This window comes from Centrocercus urophasianus, unplaced genomic scaffold, assembly GCF_019232065.1.
Source record: "Centrocercus urophasianus isolate 14NV4802_14NV808 unplaced genomic scaffold, USGS_Curo_1.0 seq_10, whole genome shotgun sequence".
In the NCBI taxonomy this organism is placed as follows: domain Eukaryota; kingdom Metazoa; phylum Chordata; class Aves; order Galliformes; family Phasianidae; genus Centrocercus; species Centrocercus urophasianus.
The window spans coordinates 100,581,135-100,604,038 of record NW_024884142.1 but is presented as its reverse complement, the minus strand read 5'-3'; the positions used below and the strand labels follow the sequence as shown (position 1 = coordinate 100,604,038).

The 22,904-nt window shown below is 44.0% G+C and overlaps 1 protein-coding gene across 3 annotated transcripts in view; it reads right to left on the bottom strand.

Moving 5' to 3' along the window:
* Positions 1-22,904, bottom strand: part of SPTBN1 (spectrin beta, non-erythrocytic 1) — an 89,336-nt gene that overhangs the window by 15,244 nt on the left and 51,188 nt on the right. For all 3 annotated transcript variants that reach the window (XM_042828929.1, XM_042829006.1, XM_042829093.1), the window contains 14 exons: positions 21,727-22,597; positions 21,460-21,597; positions 20,054-20,810; positions 19,552-19,754; positions 13,795-13,885; positions 9,619-9,765; positions 7,767-8,030; positions 6,890-7,114; positions 6,605-6,694; positions 6,069-6,347; positions 4,790-4,920; positions 3,210-3,414; positions 2,692-3,066; positions 376-620 (listed from right to left, as the gene is read on the bottom strand). In XM_042828929.1, coding sequence (XP_042684863.1) covers positions 376-620; positions 2,692-3,066; positions 3,210-3,414; positions 4,790-4,920; positions 6,069-6,347; positions 6,605-6,694; positions 6,890-7,114; positions 7,767-8,030; positions 9,619-9,765; positions 13,795-13,885; positions 19,552-19,754; positions 20,054-20,810; positions 21,460-21,597; positions 21,727-22,597 — 4,021 coding nt within the window. The remainder of the gene's footprint in view (positions 1-375; positions 621-2,691; positions 3,067-3,209; positions 3,415-4,789; positions 4,921-6,068; positions 6,348-6,604; positions 6,695-6,889; positions 7,115-7,766; positions 8,031-9,618; positions 9,766-13,794; positions 13,886-19,551; positions 19,755-20,053; positions 20,811-21,459; positions 21,598-21,726; positions 22,598-22,904) is intronic.

The following is a 22,904-nucleotide window of genomic DNA, read 5'->3' as shown; positions in this document are numbered from 1 at the left end:
AGAATCACACATTTCAGACATAAAAGTAGTTACATTTTCAAATAAATCATCTAACCCAGAATGGCACAGCACAGAATTTAATTCATACGTTGTCTCTGTAGCCCAGAAAACAGGATTTGTTCATCGGACATCTGATTGGCACCAGAATGCTGCTGTTCCTGAGGAAAGGCTGCTAACAATCTCTTTGAACACGACTTTCCATTGCAATTACTTCAGCACCCCCAGCCTCTGCTGGCAGCAGTACACAAAAGCAAGCTGCCAGCACACCACCACATCTTGCCAACCTCACGAATTTCTGGCTCAGTGACACCGAGTGTTACAACTGACCTGCAGCCTTTTCTTTCGTGTGCTGTCACACAAGATGTTTCACATTACCTTGGCTTTTCCTGGGCTTCAATCTGCCGGATGACATCTTCCATCCAAAGCATGAGATCCCGAACCATGCTGAAGAAACGGAATTTGTCTCCTGTGTCCACCAGCCGAACCCTGCGGCCCTCACAGGCATCCAGCAGCGCCTTCCATGCCTCTAGGACTTCGTTTTCTCTCTTCTGGATGTCATCAGCTTTGTCTCCAGCATAGGCAGCCTGAAGGCGTGCAGCATCCTCCTGGAGCTGTCTTACCTGGTGTGTGTTTACAAGAGATAAAGGTGTCAGGTACTTTTGAGTCACGTCTGTGGGAGCGTTTCAGCTGCTAACTCTTAATTTGAATTGCCTTCTGAAGTCCTTGCCAATATATTTGGTCTGTCAATACAGAAAGGTTTATTTTCTTATTGTCAGTGTACTCCTACAAGAACGTTTATTGGAGAAGACCGTTGGGTCAACGAGCTCCCAGAATAACAAACATTTGCCACTGCCTAAACTTTGTGTAGAACTGGGTGCCAATATAAAGTGACTGTTAAATTCTAGGGCAAAAGGGAACAAATTCCTCATCAAGTTTTCTTCCTCCCACACAAGTGACAGAACGCCACTCAGGAACTCCCAGATCACAACAGCAACTCTGGCTGACGTCAGAGAAGCTTTTTCAGAAGTGTAGATAATGACTTCAAACAGCAGCAAGTTTGGAAATGCAAAGACTCTTCTGCTATTAGAAAACTCTTTTCCGTTCAAACACTCTGGGGACATCAGACGCTATTTCTTGACCATTTCACACGTTTTCCCAACTCCATTAGCTCTTTTCTAATCAATTTTTTATTTTAAAAAAGTTTGAATGCAAAATTACTAGCTGGAGGCACACGTATGATGCCACTACCACAGTGACCCACCACAGCTCTGCACTGCGATTATATATTCCCTCATTTAGGTCTTGATTCTAATTACCTTTTGAGAGACTAGGATTGGTATTTTGTGAACGTCTCTCATTTTATGTCTAAAATTTACAGCTCCTGAAAGTGAAACACTTGAAAAATCCAATGGTTGCTACACCTCCTTTATACTAGTGTAAACAACTATGTATATTGCAACATAATAGAGAACTGGCAGGCAGCTCAGCCATAAAAGCTCTCTTTTCCTCCCTACTGGGATAAATGCAGTCAGTCTTAATTCCCCCATTTCTTGAACATGTGGTTCCTTTCCAAAATTCTCATCCTGGCAGCTGAACACTGTTTTTTTGGTGTAGAATCCTGAGTGTGTTGGATGAACAGCTGCCTTCTTCTATTTATCATACCTTGGCTTCACAGGATAAAGAATTAGATCAAGGTTGGCTGCTTTTCAAAATCTTAGCTTGGACTATGCACTTGACATTTCTGCAGAATGCTATTAAGAAGCATCATAAAAAAGAATATCCATGTCCAAAAGCATAAACTCATAACCAAGTCTTTCTTCTCTGTAGGGATCCAGACTTCCTCTGCCACTCAGAAAAGAAAATGGAAAAGTACCTAGCAGAGGAGGGTGGCTTTTTTTTTCTGTCGGTGGTGCTGTTTCTTGTTGTTGTGCTTTGCTTTCTGTTTTGAAAGTTCACACATCTCTTTGTATTTGCTTCTGCCCCCCACATGTCCTTCCTTCTTTCTTCCATGGACAGCCAGCTGTGGCTCGTGTTCACCAAGGTGAACATGGCACAAGCAGTAAGTGAACCTAAGGTGGCCTCCAGCACAACTTACATGAGTAATATCCAAGAACAACATTCAGAACAGAGAAACCTGAAAACTGTATTCCATGTTACTCCTGTATATTAAAAATTCTTGAGAGAGTTAACATCTCTTCAATGACTTTCAGAAATTGCCTCAACAGACAATATCCTAAGTCAAATGAAAATTTTTCTTTGAGAGTATTTATCAGAAAAAGGCCTTCTGAGGAGCTCAGGTGTGTTATCCTCACACCTCTGCATCCACACTTTATTCCTATGCACACAGCAGGCTGAGACTGGCAGGTGACATCACAGCACTTTTCTAAATTCTCAGCTTTTATGACTGCTTCTCCTTCAAACAAGGGCAGGAGAAGGAATGATGTTCAAGAGGCAACTATCTGTCCAGAAATCCATGGATTTCTGTGTTAGGGAAACTAATTTAACCTAGCATAATAAAGAGAAGTTGGAAAACAGATAAGAAAATGATGCATAAGAAGTAATTCCCCTAGGAATGCACTTGGAAAGCATCTGCCAGCACTCAGCCTGCCAGCCTCTGGGGCCAAATGCAGTGGAAGCACTCTGCAGCTCAAGTTTCCATACCCACAGACAGACTTATTACTTGGTACACACCTGTGTGCCGAGCGCTTGGATGTCGTGTTCAAATGTTGTGTGCATTCTCTGTAGTGTTTCCACTGTGTTTTGGTCTCTACCAAGCTCTTCTGGCAGTTTCTTGTGTTTGTCTTGAATGCGTCCTAAGATTTCCTTGGCATCGTGGTAAAATTTGTGCAGTTCATAAGAGGCTGCAAGAATTTGTGTTCTCGTGTCAATGAGCTCCAGGAGATCAGCCCAGGCCTCATTGAGACCATCCTTCCATTCTGCAATTGTGGCAGCATCTGAATGTCCGGAGTTGATGAGCTCGTCAGCCATGTGGTTCACGGTGTCGACGCGCTCCTGCCCGATGTTCCCAGTGTCTCGGGCAAACTCTCGGAATCGCTCCTGCAGCATCTGAAACACACAGAAACACATTCCTGCAAGGTCACAATCACAGAGCGATCGGAGCAAACCATTCAAACCCTTTACATCGACCGTCTGCTCGTTCGCTGCGTGCAAAAGGAGGGTAAACCTGCAGCCACATCCAAAGAACTCACCGTTACGTGCTCGTAATCCTGTCCCAGCTCGTGGGATCCTGCCACCACCTCCCTTTCAGCGATCCACTGCTCCAGGTCATCCACCTCTCTGTTCAGCTGGAACAACCTGTGTCTCTCATCCAGCTTGCCCCTTCTCTCTTCTGCGAGATCCTTCAGGCCTGCATACAGCTTATCCACTTTGGACTGGCGCATGCTGATACGCTCACTGAAAAAAAACCAAAGAACACTGAATCCTCACCGTCTCTTACAAATAGCAAGTAAAATAAAAAAATACAATGAGCAAAAAAATCACTCTTGGGAGTTTAACACCCAGAAAGCGTGCCTGCTGTATGCAGAAATTTGGCTCAGACACCCTGGATCCATCCTCTGCTGGAACAGCTGATTGCACTAGCTGGAACTCTTTCTGCCCCATGTACATGTAAGTCTGTTGGCCTAAGAGAGTAAAGCTAGGAACCAAGATGTCCATTTGTTTCACCACAGATCACCTTAGAGTTTTTTCCCATAACAATAAGCAGGATTTGAGCTGCTGAGTCAAGGAACATTTTCATTTTAATTCTGCTCCAAAGTTCAGAAGCACTGATGGTTTTCTTGCTCCCTAAACCTCAGCATTTCCAAAAGCAATTCATGTCTCTACTTGCCTTATCTTTTCACCTATTTTCATGAGTCACATAGCCCTGCCTTCCCACCTCCATATAAAGATGATTCGGTTATTACAGTACTCAACCAGCCCAGCCAGGAAATCTACTCTCATTGGAAATTCTGATGACCACAAGAGAGTGCTTTTGAGCTAAATAACAACCTTTACCAGGGGTGGAGAGTGTTTTTGCTAAGGTTGTTCTATCTTCCTGTCTGCACAGCTAGGGCAGTTAAACATGTCAGCCTCATCATCAAATCAGCCTCATCATCAAATCATCCTGGTAATCAAAGCCAAAGGAGGATTCTGTTTGCTTAGCTGCAGCTCTTAGAACAAAACAGCTCTTGCTCTTCTTGAATTCTCCCACAGGGAAAACCATTTATGAGTGCTGAGACAAATTAACCAAAACCCAGATGTTACAATGCCCATGTTTAAAACACAGACTCAAGTCTGATTCTTTAGAAATCTTCAAGAGAAGAAGTACACCTTGGGGAGCACTGCCCTAAGACAGAAGGACAAATAGCTGTCACCCTATGATCTGGATATAAATCTGGCTGAAAGAGTGAAGATGGATCCTCGTCTCTAAGGACTGCTGTAGTTCCATTCAGTTCAGCAGAGCTGGCAGACCTGAAAACCATTAGCCTGTATAAAAGGCACAACAGGCATTTATTGAATGTGTGCAGTTCTACCCAGAAGTCAACAGCTGGACACACTGTTCAGGACAGAAAAGTGCATTCAGCATGCTGTTTCTGCTAAAATCCAGTGTCTGGACAAACCAGGTTGGTCCAACATGCATCCTGAACTGAGTGAAACTCAACTCAGCTTCTCCTGTACAGTCTCCAGAGTTACTGTCTCTTTATTATGGTCTTTGTGCATCAGAATTAGCCAGCAAAGTGACTGAACTACTAAACAAACTCACGATACAATTAAAAACAGCATTTAATACCTTTCAGGATGATTATCTGCCACCAAAGTTCTGCTGGTCTTTGAAAGCTGGTGCACAGTCTCAGCATAGTCTTCCACAGCCTGTTCCAAAATCTGGTGTTTCTTCAACATGGACACTGCACTCTGTTCATCCTGAAATGGTGACAGAAAATGAAGGTCCGTTCTCCCCACTCACTGAAAGACTCCGCATAGCAAGCTTGTCTTGTTGTATGAGCAAAGAGCAGCAGCCACAAGGATTTATAAAGCACTGCTCCAAACCTCTGATGGTTGTAAATTCACAACTGAGTTCTGGGTAAATGGTGGACACAGAAAGCAAAATAATGAGAAAAAAAGAGTGAATTGCAACAGCTCCTCTGGGATGCAGAACAAAACCACATCAGCTGCAAATTGAGCACATTCAATTTCTTCTTCTGTGAAGTTCTTTGTGCGTTTACACAGCATCAGTGATAGTGGAGAGCTCAGAAAAGTGGAACAGTTTTAGGTACCTCACTGGCCAGGCTTTCCAACTACAGCCTGGATTAAGACAAGAAATCCTAATGAGCTCATGCCAAAGGGTTCTTCACCAAAGCATTTGGGAGCATTCTCATAAAAACTCGTCACGTGTTGAAAAGAAAAAATAAAAAACAACTCTCAAAGTGAATTAATATTGTCAATAAGCCTTTTCAGGAAAATATTCTTTGTTATCAACCACTGACATTAATAATCCTTTCCATTTGCCTTGCCTAAACATAAAAAGGGACACAAATCTTTGTTAACAGAAGGAAATGTGTTACACAAATACTAAGCTGGGTTTTATTTTATCAAATAAATGAACACAGCACATTCACGTACCTGCCACACTATTGGAAAACAGGAGTTCAGCTAGTCTGGTATGGTCTGATGCTGTTTTGATTTCACTGTGCTGGGAGAAAGGACAGGCCAGCAGCTGACTGACCACCCAGCCAGCTTCACAGACAGCTGCAGCGTGCTGTTCCCAGTGACTCAGAACTGATAGAAATCTTGATCTAACTGGACTGTACTGGTAAATCTCACTTTCCAGTAAAGGAAAGCTCCCAGTTGCCGTGCACAGTCTGAGCCTGCTTCACGGGCTCTGCTGCAAGGCCTATCATCCACACTATCTGAGATGTCAGAAGCGACAGAAGAGATGATCGCTGGAGCTTTCAGAAGGGAAATGGGTTTGTTTTTGTTACCGTTACATTAGTGACATATTAAATTATGTCACCTGCCCGCCTATAGCCAGGCAATTAAAATCAAACTAGTGTCACAGCGGAGCCGCTCACCTTGGCTTTCTCTTCTGACATCATGTACAGCTCCTGCTCACTCATCCAGGCCTCAGCCTCAGCAGCATCGAAGTAGTACTGCTGTGCGCGGTGAGACTCCTCCAGGCGCTTGTGGCGTTTCTCTGTCTCCTCAATTAGGAGGTTCCACAGCTGCTTCAAGTCTGCAAGTCTCTGCTGAATTGCTTCGGCATTCGGGCTGCTGTCTGTGATGATGTTTTGACTCCTCTCAAAAATATCATCAATGCGAGGCTGATGCCCTTGGATTTCTTTCTGAAGTGTCTATAAAGGAGAAACGCAGACAAGCAAAAAAAGAAATGCTGGTCAGAGGTCTCACCTCTAGAGGGGCAGCAAAACACACACCGGCAGATCCTGGGGTTAAACTGGGCCTCTGGCCATCAAGAGTATCCTGGAATATGCCACTCCCCACCACAGTCACACCACCACTGAAGCATCCATAATTTTGCCCCAGGCCTTTCTTTGCTTAACTAGCCAGTGCTAAGGAGAAGTAACAGGCAGGGAGTCCTGACAGCACCTACCTGATTTTTCTTTATCAGTAGCTGCACAGTCTGGAGGTTGTGTCCGTGATCGGTAGATGTTGCTATGGGCATCCTCTCTCCAACCCACAGCTGAAAGCAAGAGAAAAAGAGCACATCTGTTTTAATGCAACCCCAGGTACAACTACAACAGAGTGTTAACAAGGTGCAAAACGCAGCATTACTATAGCATGCTATTGAGACATGATTGAAAGGTTTATCCTAAGCTCTGTGAAAGATGTGAGTGTCTCCTCATGTCTGAGGAACTGAGACTTCTTTTGTACTTACAATTTCATCCTCCACGTCCCGGTTGAACTGGTGGATTTCTTTGGAGGCCAGCAGGTTTGCTTTTCTTTCATTCAAAGGTTCCAACAACTCCAAAAATTTCTTTTCAACAGTAAGGCGTTTGCCATCTACTTCATCTGTACTCTTCCCTTCTTGACTTAGAGCCCGTGCCTGGCTTTGTAGCTCTTCTATCTCCTTCTTACGAACATCCATTTGATTCTCTAGCATCTAAAACAGAAACATGGCAAAAAGGCTTCAAAAATAGGGTAAAAGCAATTTATAAAACTAGGGCACGTCAATAGCTTCATAAGAAGGAAAAACAGATGCTGGTAAGGGTTTATCATATTAATAATCATTGTAGTATTCCTGTTGGAAAGTACGAGGCTTACACACAGATTCACTCTTCACAACTGCAGCCACCTGCCAGCATTCCTGTTTGTGCAAATCTGACCAACAGGGCGCAGGTAAATCACTTCTATCAGTCGTTCACAAGTTACACTGAACAATGTCAGAGCATTGCTAATTGCAGATGAGAGCTTCACTGTCCCCTGATGTGCTCACTGTCTTTACTGCAAGAAACCAGGGACCAACCAGCACTGGACACATCTGGGTAGCATGCAGGCACTGGTGACTGGAGGACTACCACCAGTGGTAACAGGTAATAGGGTATGGAGGGAAGGAAGTACAAGGGAGAGATTGCATCACGGAATGTATGGCTGATTTGTTTCTGAATGATTTTGCTTCTTCTTAAAGATAAAAGCAGCAAGAAGAAGAAGGAAAAGACAATAAGATTTTTTCTAAACTGAAAGGATCTCCCCTCCCACTCCTCTGAGTGCAGGTAGATGCTCAATGCCTGCTCTGTAACCTGTGCTCTCTTTACCTGCTGTTTCTTCAACAGGATGTTGACACTGGTGAGGTCTTTTCCGTAGTCGTCCGACTGAATTTGGCTCTCCAAACCATTCAGCCACTTATCCAAATCAGCACAGCTCTGGGTAAAAAGCTCTGCCTTGTTTGCATCGAAGAGGCGCTGAGCCTTGGTCTGAGTAGTGGATTCGAGCTCTTCCCACATTTGATGAAGACCCGTTAGCTTTTCCTTCACTACAGCTTCAGTCTCTGGTTTCTCTGCAATGAGCTGCATTCCCTCCTGCAAAGCAAAGAGCAAGCAAAATGGTTTCTCTTCAGGAGCACTCACAGACGGCTAGTGAAATTATTCCAATTAGCAAGCATTCATGATTTTTCATCTGCTGGCAACATCAACCACTCACTTTCTATCTCCAATTATCCAATGACTCTTTCCAGAACAACATCTCCCACATCCTTCTGTTGCAAGGAAGAGAGTTTTCTGGCAACAGGAAGGTCAAGCAACACCTCTTTTCTTGTCTCCTCTACTCATGTTCCCCTGTGGGACTTCCAGGAAAGCTGCTTGGACTGGAGTGGGGCAGGCTGCCCCACACACCTGTGTGACAGAATGGGAGCTGCAGCTGAACGAGCTGCCCACCTGCCTTCCCTGGGGCACCTCACCAAGGGAGCGCTGCAATCCAGTGTAATGCTGGAGGGGGAACTTATGGCATGAAACGGAGCTCTGTGACTTAAGGGGGATGTGTCAGTGGGCCACAGCAATTCCCATGTGCTTAAGCTAGGGCCAGAGAAGAACATTCTCCCTTGGAAAGCAGGACATAGTGGCAGAACACTTGGACTTAAAATATATTTTTATCAATAAGGAGATTCTATTAGCTTTGGAAATCCTTTATTTCTCATTACACTTCTACCTCTGCAGCTAGGTGGTGCTAACAACGATGAATTTCTCTGATGTGAACACTACTGACAGCACAGAACACTTACTGGCAGTGACCCTGAAAACATTAACACAGTGATTGTCAGCTGTGACTCAATACAGAACTTTGGTACTTCGCTGCTATCTGATTTTTCAGAGGTAAAGAATGAGGATGTACTAGCATTACTAAAAAAGTACATCCAGTACTAAGAGCAGCCTTTTAATTACACCATTAAAGCGTATTGCTATTTGCAGATCAGAGAAAAGCCTCTAATGGGATACAGAGTGCCAAAGCGGGAAAGGAAACAAGCAATTAAGCTAACTTACACTGAACAGAAACCTCACTGTCAGGACTAAAGACAGTTCAATTTTCTTTCTTAGTTTCCCGAAGTTGCACATGAGAAATTGGTGGGAAAAAAGTACAGCTCATGACAGAATATAAAAGCCTTCATAGTAAGATGGTGACATGGAGCTGTGAATCTGTTAATTAATTACAAAACTGGCCGTACTTTTACTTCTTACATTAAGTTGGCATGTGAAAAGGCTGCCTGAAATTCCTGAAAGAATGACAACCAACAGGACAGAATGTGATTCATCTATGTTCAGTTATTTCCCACTCTGTACTTGTCCTTTATTAGCTGAAATCACAACGTTTGCCCTCTTCACTTTTGGGGTATGAAAAATAGGTTCTACCTTACTCCTAACAGATAAGAATGATTGGGCAAAATCAAACTGTCAGCTTAGCTTTTATGTGTTCTATGAATGTGTCTTGGGTAAAAATGTTTACGATGGATGAGGAATAAAATGGGTTAGCTGGAGACAAAATGAGACAGGTAGTTATCCTACTGTAACAAGACCTCCTTTTGACTCATCTGAACACACGACACAAGGACCAGTCCTGCAGAAGAACAGATCTCCTCTGACACACAGGGGCACACTTTGGGCATTCTGTAGTCACCTTTTCAATCTTCTCCAGCCATTCTTTGTTGGATGCAAGTTCTGCCATAAATGCCTGATGCTTCAGCCATTTGCTGTGCAGGTTCCTTGCCTCATCGTAAGACATATCCTGGGCTGTAAGCATCTTCTCATTGATCCAGAGTGAGAGCTGAAAAAGAAAACACACAGGTGTTCATAATAATATTTGTAGCAGGAAATAATGCAAAGTATCACAATGCATGGGATTCACAGACTGTCTTTACTCAGGATTCAGTCAAGGATCTGCCTCCTTAACAACTAACATCCATCTCTGGCATACAAACAACCCCAAGACCAGACAGAAAGGAACCAGTCCCATCACGAGCAAAATCAAACACGCAGGTCTCCGCCAGCTCAACAGGAAAAGAAGCAGGGACACATCCTACTTTGTGACCACAGTGTACTTTTGTGCTGCTCTTCCCTTGCAACATTATTCACTGTGCTTGCTACTGGAGATGAGGACCCGAATGGCACCACTACGCCCCTGTGGAGCCTCACTGGCTTCCCCAGGACACAGCAGAAGAACACACAAATGGAGTGGCAGGCCAAAGTCACTCTCCAGAGAAACACAGAGCCTGTGGTAAATCTTTCATGGAAACACTGAATGAGAAGAAACACGGTAGTTCTACTGGCATTAAAAGCCTTAAGAATGAAGATGGTCTTAGACCATTAATTCACACCACATTTCAGCTTTCCCTACCATCTTTTCTTTACATAGGTTAAATAAACGCTTGGATTTGTTTATTTGCCTGGCCTCCAGCAAGGTTCTTGGCACTAAAGACATTCCTTCTGCCATTACATAAAATCCAAAGCTGACTGCGTTCTGATTTTCCTCAAATACAAAGACAACGAGAACAATTCTCAGATCAACACTGGGGAAAAATCAATAGTTTATAAATAGCTCATTGGCCAAGGGCAAATGGAATGAGAAAGTGATCATAGCAGCCAACATCCAATTTCCTCTGACAATGAGTCTTTCTGCTCAATCTGTTCCTAAGGTGTGGATGAGAAAAAACACTCATCGGAATGTTTATACAACTTGCAAAAAGATTTAATTTCTGCATATATAAAGTTACCTGCCAAAGAGCAAAATGTCAAAACAAATCCAAGCTTTTTTTCCTAGAATGGCACATCTGTGATGCACGCCGCCTTGCCGAGGAAGCAGCCTGACAAAAAGAGTAACAGAGCACAGGCAGGATTTGCCAGTTCCCTGCTAAGTGCTCAGGATACAGGACAACAAATTCATTCAGATGCACAAGACTTTTAAAAATCGCCCCTTACAGGTACTGTTGAGTTCTGCAAAAAGGGAAAAATCAAAGCAATTAAAAAAAATAAAAAAATAAAAAAAATAAAAACCTAAACCATCAAAGAAATTCATTTGATTTTGCTTTCAAGTCTAAACAGAAAAATACTCATGTTAATGAAGATCTCCGTAGGCTTCAAAGATTACAGGTAGCAGGCTGCCAGGCTACTTAACAGTCACAAGCTACATCAAGGACTGCTGTGCAGCCTGAAACAAGGGGCTTCACTCCTGCCTTTCTAGCCAGAAGACAGCTGCTCTAGTCTGAAAACTGCACTGCTCATCTTTCATTGTTTGCATTCACTCAGCCACTGCATTCAGCCTTCTGAGGATTTAAAAGTGCTTCCTAGAGCAAGGCAGGAAGGTCTGTTCAGCAGATGGGGTCAGCTGAGACATGGATGGAGACATGGATGGAGGCATGCAGTCAGCTGGTGGCTGCCAGGATAAAACCCTCAGCTCAGTGCTATTCTACTCCTTCTGGTAACACAGAAGCGCAAACAAAGCACTTCAGGGGTGACTGTTAAAATCTGGACTTTGAACGCTCCTTGGTCCCTGGAAGTCGGTATCTTTAGAACAGGATTGGATTAAAAAAAATTACACAATCATTTGCTAAAACAGTGCCTGATGTTTGGGGTACTCATTTACCCAAGAAAACATGAGGCAGCTGCTAATGGCAGCAGAGCTAGCTGTTAGGCAGACACTGTGCTGCGCCATGAAGCCGGCATGGCAGGCAGGCAGGCAGAAACGCGCAGTCCAGCCTAACGCTTTCACTGTGGCACCCAGGGAAACAAGGCCAGGCAGTGCTCAGCTTCACGTGCTTACAGCTGTAATCTCCTCCAAGGTGAGCTGTGGAATGGCAGGAAGACCAAGAAAACGAAACGGCAGAATTTATCAAATCCCCCCCGTCCTCTGCATTTCCTCTTGTCACTGTGTTTTGTTCGCTCACACAATTTATTTAACACATTCATATTTATGAATGTGAGAAAAAAAGCAGCACCCCGGGATTTGCTGTCCCAGTGCATCTCCTAACAACACGAAAATCTGCTGCACTTTTCTTTGCCTGTGACCCAGAGCTAAGCTTTATCACAGCTGAGCTGTTGTTCTGAGCATTCCCTGCCACCTCCTCAAGTGCCACAACCCTGCTTCCAGCCAGGGGCAGGAGACAGAAGGCAGGAGGCTGCTCTTCAGCACGGAGGGCTGTTGATGAAGGCAGCTGCCCAAGGGAAGGAGCACACTGCAGAAGGCACTCAGCCTCTCCCTGCATCGAGAGCACCCCGAATGCAGCAGGCAGAAAACATGAGGGATCACCGCACAGTGAAACAGAACCGATTCAAATCTGCCTGCTGAGCACTCAGCTTCCTGGTCAGAGGTAATGGAAGAGCAAAGGGAAGGTACTCCTCTGGCTCCTGTCCCTCCCTGGGCTCTGTAGGGCACAGAGCTGGCAGCTGTGCTGGAAGTGGCACAGTCCCTCTGGCCCAATGCAGGCATCAGTAGGCATTCTGTAATCCCACCAATACACATCCTGCATCTCATCGTGGCTGTTCTCTCAGAAAACAAGTTGTCACCTTGGCTAATAAACTCCCAAAAAGGATTGGAGAAATTTACAATGTTCTGATATTGTACATTCTATCTTTGAAAAGCTCAGATTTTCAAGAGACATCCAGATTTCAGTAGCTGGAGAAAAACAATCAAGAGAAAAGGCATTCAGGTGGCCAGACACTGGAGCTTTTATGCGTTCCTTTTTCTTTCAGTGACTTTGGGGGAAAAAAAAACCCTAGGGAACACCACATTGACACAGAAGCTAGAACTGCTCCAAGAACCAGGGGGATTTTTGTATTAGAAATGTTACAGAGGAAGGAAGAAGCTGTTGCTAATAACAGCAGAATTTTTGCTAATCTGTCATGTTTGTACTACCAAGGAAGGAACATTTAAGCCAAGTTTCTGTTCAGCTTACGCAACGCAGGAAGACAGACTGCATCCAGGCAACCAAGCAGTAAACATCATCTGCCCAGTTTGTGAGTGTCATTTTGTACGATCACTTGTACAAAATCCCAGCTGTGGGGCAATTCCAGTTAGACACACTGCAGTGACTTCCACTCTCCCTTGGCTGGCTAAAACATAAGGCTAATGCAGTAGCATTTGAAATTAAAAGCATTTTCCCCACAGCCACCTTTCTTTGCAGGCTTCAGGTACAGACAGCCAGCTTTTGAACACATGTCACAGGCAAGGCCTGTGCCATCCTCAGTACCTGTCAGTATTGCAGGAAATATCCTAAAAATTGCTCACTCAATTCCTCATGCTAGGAACAAGGCTATTTGAACCGTAAAATGTTGCTTTCAGAGTGAAGAGTCCAAGTAAGCCACCTGGAAATCTGGAAAGGATTTCTGGTTTTGACTTTTTTTTCAATGTCGTGGTTCTTAACAATCTTAAGCACGTGCAAACTATCAGGTAAATCACACCTTAAAAACTACCCCCATTGTATCTGCTCTCCTTTTTGATAAGCATCTATTTTTCTGACTAGCATTCCGTAAAAATCACTTGAAGAAATACCCTGGATCAGGCCTGATATATATACAAAGCCCTACAAAAACTCTTAGCATGACAGCTCAGTGCTAATCCCACCATGTTCTGGGTGGTTAATTTATACCACCCAGCTGGAGAAAAACCAGTTTATACAACCAACGGGTTAATGTGGAGGGTTCTAGGTGTCTGGTTTTGTTTTGTGAATTGCTTACTCCATACTAAATACCACAGGATGACTTGATTGCCAAATACTGACTATTCCAAACATATGGGGGGTAGGGATGCTTTTCCGCAGGATGTAGCTAATGGTGATACCACTGAAAGGAGATTATTTACCTCTTGACAATCCTGAAGAAACTTCTGAAGATCCCTGTTATCCTTCAGTCTCATCAGAAGTTCACTGGCTGCTTCACGGTTCTTCCTATGCCTAGCCAAAAAAAATAAGAGCAATCTTGAAACAGGCATTCCATGCAAAATCGGGCTGCTCATTTCTGTAGCCTCTCTGGGATACATACGTTGCATAAGCATATGGCATGTCTTTAATTACCTTCCTAATGAAGGGCATGTTTGAAGTTCAGATGTGAACATGCTATTTAGTGTGGTTACTTAAGTTCAGCACGTATCTGTTTTTGTGACCAGTTAAACACACAGGGAAAATTTTGAAATCAGCGGGATTTCACAAGCGTTACGTACAGAATTTGGAGCATTAATTTCAAGACCATAGGAAAGTTCAGACTGTTTGCCAAAAAACATACAAGAACAATCTTCAAAACTGCAGCAATGGGGCCTCACGCTACGGAGCCTTTGCACGGCGCCTATTTGCTGTAATGCTCTTCATAATATACCTCCTCGATGGCTCTGCACCTCCTTCTGGTAACAAAGCTGCAGTCGTTTATATAACCTTCCAAATGCTGTACTTCACAAACCTGACATGACACAGTTATGTATTTCTGCCAATGGAAGCATTATGCACCTTGGAATGTATTTCTCAGAGCATTTAGCACTCGCTGGAGAGGAAAACCAAAGGTTAGACAAAAAGCCCTACGCTCAATTTGTTAACTGCATCCCCTTGAAGGATGGATGGTGCTCATCCCAATCCCACAGGACGCGGTGGGCTCTCCAAGCAGACATGGTGCCTGATGAGCCCATTCCCCACGTAGCACTGAACGTGTTTTTGACTGATCACAGAATCACAGAATCACAGAATCACCCGGGTTGGAAGGGACCTCAAGGATCATGTAGTTCCAACCCCCCTGCCTAGCAGGGCCACCAAACACACACATTCAGATCAGGTTGCCCAGGACCCCGTCCAACCTGGCCTTGAACACATCCAAGGACGGGGCATCCACAACCTCCCTGGGCAGCCCGTTCCAGGGCCTAACCACTCTCCTTGTAAAGAACTTCCCCCTAACATCCAACCTAAATCTTCCCTCCTTCAACTTGGATCCATTTCCCCTAGTCCTGCTGTTGTCAGCCCTTTTGAAGAGTTTACTCCCCTCGTGGGTGTAGGTTCCCTTCAGGTATTGATAGGCTGCAATGAGGTCACCCCACAGCCTTCTCTTCTCCACGCTGAACAGCTACCCCTGTTACTCAGCAGCCTTGTTATTTATACAGCAATGTAGAGGGAGGAGGCAGAGTAAAGAAGATGATTTTTGTTTATTGCTCACCGTGCAAGATTTGATCATATTCATTGTGTCTGCTCTTAAAAAGCCACTGTGCTACGTAATAGAATGAGATTAATAAGGATAGAGAGTAGGAAACCATTTTATAGGGTGGCAGTTTATAAGATGATCTCAGAACATAAGAGCAATAGCTAAATAAATCCACATTAGCAGAAATCTCCAGAGGCTCACAACGTTCTTGAGGGCCATAAATTACGTTGACAAAACTGGCTTAATGTACCACTTTTCCTGATCTACAAATCTCCAGAGCAAACTCTCTGGGAAGAGTGCAGTGCCTTCAGAAACACAAGGATAACCTGAGGATAAGTTTTACGTAGAAGCAATAGGGCTGTAGACAGAGGAATAGGAGAGAACTGTTCAAAGGACTGCAAACAGCTTCGCTATTGTCTCAATACAAGCAGCATCGGTACAGCTGTAGCTGTAATCAGTGGAGTTACAGATCAGATGGCAGGGAAGACACATGTAGCTGTCAAAGCAGGAGGCTGGAGTCCAAGCCCAGGTAATCTTGATGTTTTGGCAGGGGTTATCAGAGAGTACAAAGGAAAGGACACACAGATTGTGCCTTAGGAAAAACCACTGCAAGGTAGCTGACATCAGTGGGTTTGATCCAGCTCCGTCTTGGCTCATTTACATATGCTTGGGCAAATACAGTGCATTATTCCAGTTGCTGAAATGAAGCAAGGAATTGTTTGGGTGATTCTATCCTGATGATCTCATAGATTTAAGGGTGGATTACATTCTAGACTCAAGTATTCTGGAAAGGGCACAAGTTGTGAAACTAGAAGAGTTTTCATGACACCGATTTGAATGAAGAATGAACAGACAAGTTCTTATGTTGAGAAATCCGGAGTTTAAAAACACTGACAAAAATATCTCCCACAGAGCGCTGGAAACTTCGTGAACTTTAAAGGGAAAACATGCAGGGAAATAATACAGATGATGAAACACTTCTGTTTTTTTTTCTTCAGTGAAATAAATCTGATCTTGGGTGCTCAGAGCTAAGCAACTAAAAGGTTGTTTCTTTGTCCAAGGTGGCCTGGGGTGAGGCTGAGTGATGAGTATTCTCTGAAGAAGAACAGAGTCCAATTGTGGCAAGGTTTCAACTGGATACTTGAAGATGTGGTTGGGGTATTTTGAGGATGGACACTGCTGGAACAGGAAGGAATTCCTATCTTTTCATCACAGAATCTTATCATCATGGGAATAAACGGCCGTAAGAAGCCATTCAGTGTGTTCTCCTTACGCAGACTGGCTACATCTAACATCATTAATTCCTTGTCTGTTTTCCCTAAGTCGTTCTCTAGAAGTTCCAGCAACATATTCCAGAATTCTCTTGCAGTCATGCTGCTTCCCTGGCTGCTCTTGAACCTGCTGGGCACAGTGGGGCTGCAAGATGGCCCAAACTGCAGCTCCACCCAAGCACCGCAGTGTCCCTGAGGTGGAGAAGAGCTCAAAGCTTCATGCATGCGGATTGTTAACAAAGGTTGCTCAACTGCTGATTGCTGATGTTACTATTAAAGCCCTTTTCTTCTGAGAGGTGTGCAGCAAGGAAGGGCCAGGAACCCCAATCCTGCCGTACTCTGGGTTATCAATGAATGCTCTCACTGATCTGCTAGAACTCTTCTGGAAGAAAAGCCCACACCAGCACAGAACGGTTTGCTCTTCAGATTCCAGTTATTTAGAATGACTGCTTGAATCCATCTGCTTTCTCAAGTAAATAATCACTTATGCTACTTAAATTATAGCAGTGTCCAGGTTTACATTAAATAGATACCTTCCTCTGTATACAGTGATGAGGCTACCTCAGATCCAAGTGTCCAAGCTAAGCTAGACCTACAAGGAAAACAGAAGGTAGGAAATAGAGCATGGGGTGTCTTCCTCTTCTGGCAACAATATGAAGAATCCAGAACAGGGAAATGATGTATGTTCAGCATGAAGATGTGTCTGACTGAAATTACTCCAAGAGCAGAGCACCAAAGTTGCCACAGTGCTCCCAGACTGCCTCCCCAGAGGCCCCTGAGAAGGCTAACAATGCTAAAAACTGACAACACCTCTTGTGGTTAAACTGTAAACCTGTGGGTTTCAAAGCCTCTAATAAATCTTACACAAAGCATGAATGCTACTGCCTGTTAAGAATACTGAGATACATGCATGGCAGTTCTAACTTATTTAATTGCTCCAGCTAACAGCAGGCATTCTCTTTTCTGATGGACAAGGAGAAAAAATTATTTCACTTCTCTGTTGAGCAGAAAGTCGTACAAACACAAAACCTGGATTTGCCACTTTCTTTATGGCAGGATAACTGGATCTTGTGTGCCACAAGGGTGCTGATGGCTTGCTCCAATTCACTTTCTTTCCTTGTGGTAGCTTTATTCAAACCCATCTTCTCCTTCTCCTGCTTTCTCCATGTCCCTATTCCCATTTATTTTAATTTTGATCTCCACTAAAAGACAGTGTAGAAGTTGCATCTCCTACCACAAAGTTTCACCCAGCTTCTGCAGCCTCTTCTCCTTCCTGATGCCTCCCATGCCTGTTGAGGTGGTAAGCCTTTGCCCCGAAATGCTGTCTGCTCTCTCAATGGGCAGTGGCTTAGCTTGCAAGCATTACTGTAAAAAAAGCCACTATTAACAAAATAAAAAACTACAAAGAGCACAGGAAGCATGGAGCCACTGCACATATTTGAGTTTGTTTGGTTTTGTCTTTTGTTATAACAAAAGACAGGAGCTTGGTAGGGAGAGCAATTTTTTGTTAAACCAGAGGCTTCCTTTGCTACCACTCCCACTACACCCAATCCTAAAGCTTTGTTCTTGAGGCTTATCATCCTTACAGGCTCAGAGAGCAATCACACGGATTTCCTGGATAGCAGTGCACCGGATGGTTTTTGCAGCACTCTGCATAAATAGCTTTGGAATTGAGGAAATGCTCTGAAAACAAAAGTGAGCTTAAAAATAAAATACAGCCTCTAAGACTCAACTGCCCTTCTGAGTGGGAGCAGCACGCGTGCAGCACACAGGACAGCCCAGGTGGCTGACCAGAGTGCCACAGGGACACAGGGGAGAAGCCGTGCTGGGAAATGGGCACCAGAGCACCACAGAGATGGGCAGAAGGAGCCTCTCTACACATCACTGCTTTAAGGAAATGGAGAACAAACAAAGGTGCTGACTGGATAAGCTCACTGTGTTCCAGTGTTGAACAAAAGGCACATGTAAGTGCTTCCTTTATCTGTGAGCATTGTCTTCCAGAAAAGGAAATTGTTATCGTCACATAAAGAGACCTGCATGTGCCTGGACTTGGGATCTAAGTGGCTGTGGCTGGAAACCCAAGTAAGTGAACAAGCTCAGATCCTAGGTTGCTTTCACATCATTTCTTTTTTCTGGTCTTTGCAGATTCTGTTCAGAATCTAAAGAATCTAAAGGGAGTCAAGCTGGCCAGAGAAAGAATGAAAATGTGAGCTATCCTAGGGGTAAGGATGCCAGAGGGCTCACACAAGCTCTGGAGACAGGGACATTCACCTTTTTTTAAAGCCTTGGGCCACAGCTAAAGCAGGTACACACATGGTGTAAATGTTTACTGAAACAGGAAAGGTACAACATCTTCTGCCTGAGCTTCCTAGCTGCAGAAGGATGCAACTCTGACAGAAGGTGGTCAGTACTATTTGACATAAAAGCTCTGCAGGAACTTACTGCTGTGTTCTGATAATCATGGCCGAAAACCACTTTGAAAGATTCCACTACTATTCAAACCAAATGAAGACAGAACTATAAATCATAGCCATCAAAACTGAACATTTGGTTCCAAAAGAAAATGAAACTCTTAAAATGTCTACAGCAGTCACAGCACAGCTGAAGAGACAAAACAAAAACCTTTTTCTAAGATGAAAGCTGCATTTGTACCAAGGCTTTCTAATCTCATTTCAGAAGGGCCAGACAACTTGGAAAACACGATTAAAGCCAAGTAGGTGGGGTTGATAAAATGCCAATTACACTTTTGAAGAGCCACGTTCCTTCCCCAGAGGAAGGACAGGGATATATTATTGTAACTGAATCAGCTAGGAGATAGCAGAGGAAATTTAAGGCTTGTAAAATCAAGTATAGCTACTGCCACAGCTTCCACTAGAGTATGAAGTCTGATAGCACTCCAAGAACTATGTGGCAACACTCCTGTAGCCAAATTCTGGGTAGTGAGCTCATTCCCTAAGTCTCTAGAAAATGGGAGAGGTAACATTTAATTAAGGTAGCCAAGCATATTTTTGGAACATTACAGTTCCTACTTCTACACGGGACAAAGAAAACAGTCTGCAACAGACATTTTCTAGCATGTCACTTTGCCTCTTGATTCCACTAAAGTACCATCTCTCAGAGAAAGGAAATGAAACACAAACAGCTACATTCTGCCATCACTCTGACCTTACCTGTCATCAATAGAGTCCACTTTCTCCTGGATTTTATCAGAGTTGATGTTCCCATCACTAACTAGCCTTCTGCCCGTCTCTACAACTGCATTGATCTTTTCTTCATTCGCATCCATGGTGGTCATGAAATCCTCCTGTTTCTTAATAGCAGCTTCTGCTCCTTCCAAGGTAGTGGGCATTTCTGTGTGTGCCAAAACATACTCCTGCGTTTAAAACACAAATCAGAGAGATAAAAGTACTGCACTCAGACTGTATTGTATACTCTGTAAATAGATTCACCACATATCAAAAGGAAGGCCTTCTAAGAACAGTTGGAAGTAAATACAAAGAGCAAATTGCAGTTAGGAGAAAAAAGATAATAATGCATCTGTTCTTAGCTCTCCTGCTGAACAATCTCGTCTGTTAGCTCCTTGCAGTATATGATGTTAACGTGTGGAAATGAGTTTGATGAGAATTCTATGACTCTATGATAAATGAAACAAAGTGGATCTCGATCGCTCACCTGGTTGTTAAGAAATGCTTCCGCTTGCTTGGTGTCTCTGAGAAAGAGCTGGTAGGCATGAGACTGGGAAAGGAGATTTTGCCTGTTCTCCCACATTTTGTGAAGCTCATTCCATCCAGTGTCCAAAGCCTGCAGGCGCTGGCGTAAGAACATGTACTGAGCATCAGTCTGCCCTTGTGTCACCATCTCACCCATGTCCCTCATCTTCTGATAGTCTTCCTCGTAGTTGTTGATTTCGTTCTTAATGTTCTCGTGTTGAGTGAGCAGCTTCTCAGCCTCTGTCAGGGTGTTTGGCATGTCTTCGGAGGCGATCGCAGTCTGCGTTCTGGATAGCCAAGACTGGAAGTCATCCAGATCTCTCAGGAACTGCTGCAGTTTGCTTGCCTCTCCAAGAGACTCCTCCCGGTTCTTCAGGGTGGTCTTCATTTCTTCCCATACATCGTTGATCTCTGCAAGCCGTGAAAGGATAGCTTGTGCCTGGTCAGGATGCTCCGATTCCAGCTTTTCTGCCTCCTTTTGCAGGTCACTGAGCTTAGCTTCAATGGCTACCAGGTCACGTTCCATGCCCGTCAGCTTCCGCTGCAGGGCCATCACTCCAGCCAGATCGTTACCCAGATCTTGTGTGGATTCAATCACTTTGGTTTTCTCCCTGATCCAGGACTTGGTTTCATTACATTCAAGGTGGTAATTCTGGATACTTAAGGCAGAGATCAGGGCATCCTTCTTCCTGTCTACCAGTTCTCTGAACTGGCTCCATCTGAAATTTTTGAGGAGAAAAAGGCACATAAATCGAGACATGTGTACACTAAGGGAAAAGAGTACTGGCAACATTACTGAGTGAGCACTTACTCAAATCAGCTTGTGAAGCCATGAAATAACCTAACTTATTCACGTTACTTTCAGTTCTTTCCATACTATTAATAGTTCTATCAAAAAAGCTATTAACAAAGCTATGGCATTTATTAGAATATGCAAAGTATCAGCAACACTGAGTCCTTCCAAGTATAACTTTTCCTTTAGTGAAAAATTGCTAGCTACCTCTGATTTTCACACTAAACACACTGTCTCAGTGGACTGTGAAGCCAGAAAATGATTTAATTTAGATAAGATGTTACATTGGTTTCTTTTTTGTTATAACAGCCACTATGCTAAGCTTCCACCTCTCAAGTTGGGGTACTGATACAGGACCTGGTTAAAGTTAATTGCAGAACTCCACCTGCTAATGAAATACTGCAAAGACACAGCTCTCTTTGCTTTGGAAGCTTTATAGTTAAGGGTTTCTTTGAAGATACTTAAGGTAAGAATACCAGAATATATTAAAAAAAGACATATAAGAAATACAAGTGGCCTCACTGTATTTTCTTCACGCAGTGTCACATTTTCCTGAGTGTTAGGCCTGCACTTACCTTGTGTTGAGCTTATCTTGCTGTGCTTTTATCTCCTTCTCACTTGGATGGCCACTGTGCATTAGCTGTCTTGCAATTTGGTTCACGACTGCAACACGGGAAGCCTGATTGTTCATTTCTGGCTCTAAGCTTTCAAATCTGGAAAAAACAAGTTAAAATCACAAAGGCATTAGAGAACTGAAGTCATAGGCAAGTTGACAAAGGTAGCTGGTGCAAACAAAATTTCCATCCAGTATTCCCCAAAGTTCCTGGTAAAGCCATTCTCACCTGTGCTGGATCACTTCCAGGTCCTCCAGCTTCTCTGGGATCTGCATATTATTCAGCCACTTCTCCTTCTCGTCAATCCAAAGCTCGCAAGCATCTGCCTCACTGAACATCTTATAAAGAGCAAGGGTATCCTGCAAAGCCTGCTTACGCAGCCGAGTCAGCTCAGCAACCTCTTTGTATCTTTCTTCTATCCCAGACAACCTGCCTTGCACATCTGGAGACCCGGCATGCTCCTGTGGTAGAGCCTTTGCCTGTTCATGAAGAGAGTCAATGGTTGGCCGGTAGCTTGCAATCTCTTCAGCAACATCCTTGTGTTTCTTGACCAAGGACTGAGTGGAATATTCATCATGGCCAACATCGTTGCTGGAGACAATTTTGAGGATGTCCAACATCCACGCATCAATGTCGTCAGCATCAGCCTGGAACTGGTGAAGGAGAGAGGCTTCCTCCAGACGTTTCTTCCTAATGGCAGATAACTGTTCCAAGTTAGCCCACTGCTCCCGAATGTCCTTAATTCTTTCTTTGATTTTCTCAGACCCAAAATGCTCTTCCGCAATCATGTCTTCACCTTCTTTTATCGCCTGCTGAAAGTGGCCACTGCGACCGCTCATTTCATCTTCAAAGGCCTTATGTTTGCTCAAGAGACGGACGACGCTGGTTAGGTCCTTCCCGTAGTCATCAGACGAAAGGATCTGCTCCTTCTCCCTGATCCAACCCTCTTCTTCAGCCATTTCCCAGAAGAATTTCCAGAGGCGCCGGGACTCCTCCAAGCGGGCCCGGCGCTCAGCTGCCAGCTGGCACAGCTCTTGGTAACAGAACTCCATGTGAGCGACGCGGTCCCTAATAACCTGCGGGTCACACGGCTTGTAGCCTGTTCAGATACAGAATGCAGGTTACAACAAGGTCCCACCAATTTTCACCTCTACATCTGGACACACACGCGAGCTCTTAACTCCCGACAGCTCCATCTGCAGAGTTTACAGTAAAGATTCCACAGCTTCCTGAAGCAATGGAACTACCCAGACTTCATTTGGAACTTTGAAAGATCTAAAAGACAAAAACTTACTCAATTTCATAATTTCTTAATGTTTGTACTAGAAACACAAAATGGAATTAGTGTTACAAGGTTACAGCAGCTGCTGGTTAAAAACGTGACACTCTAGGCAAACTGAAATCTC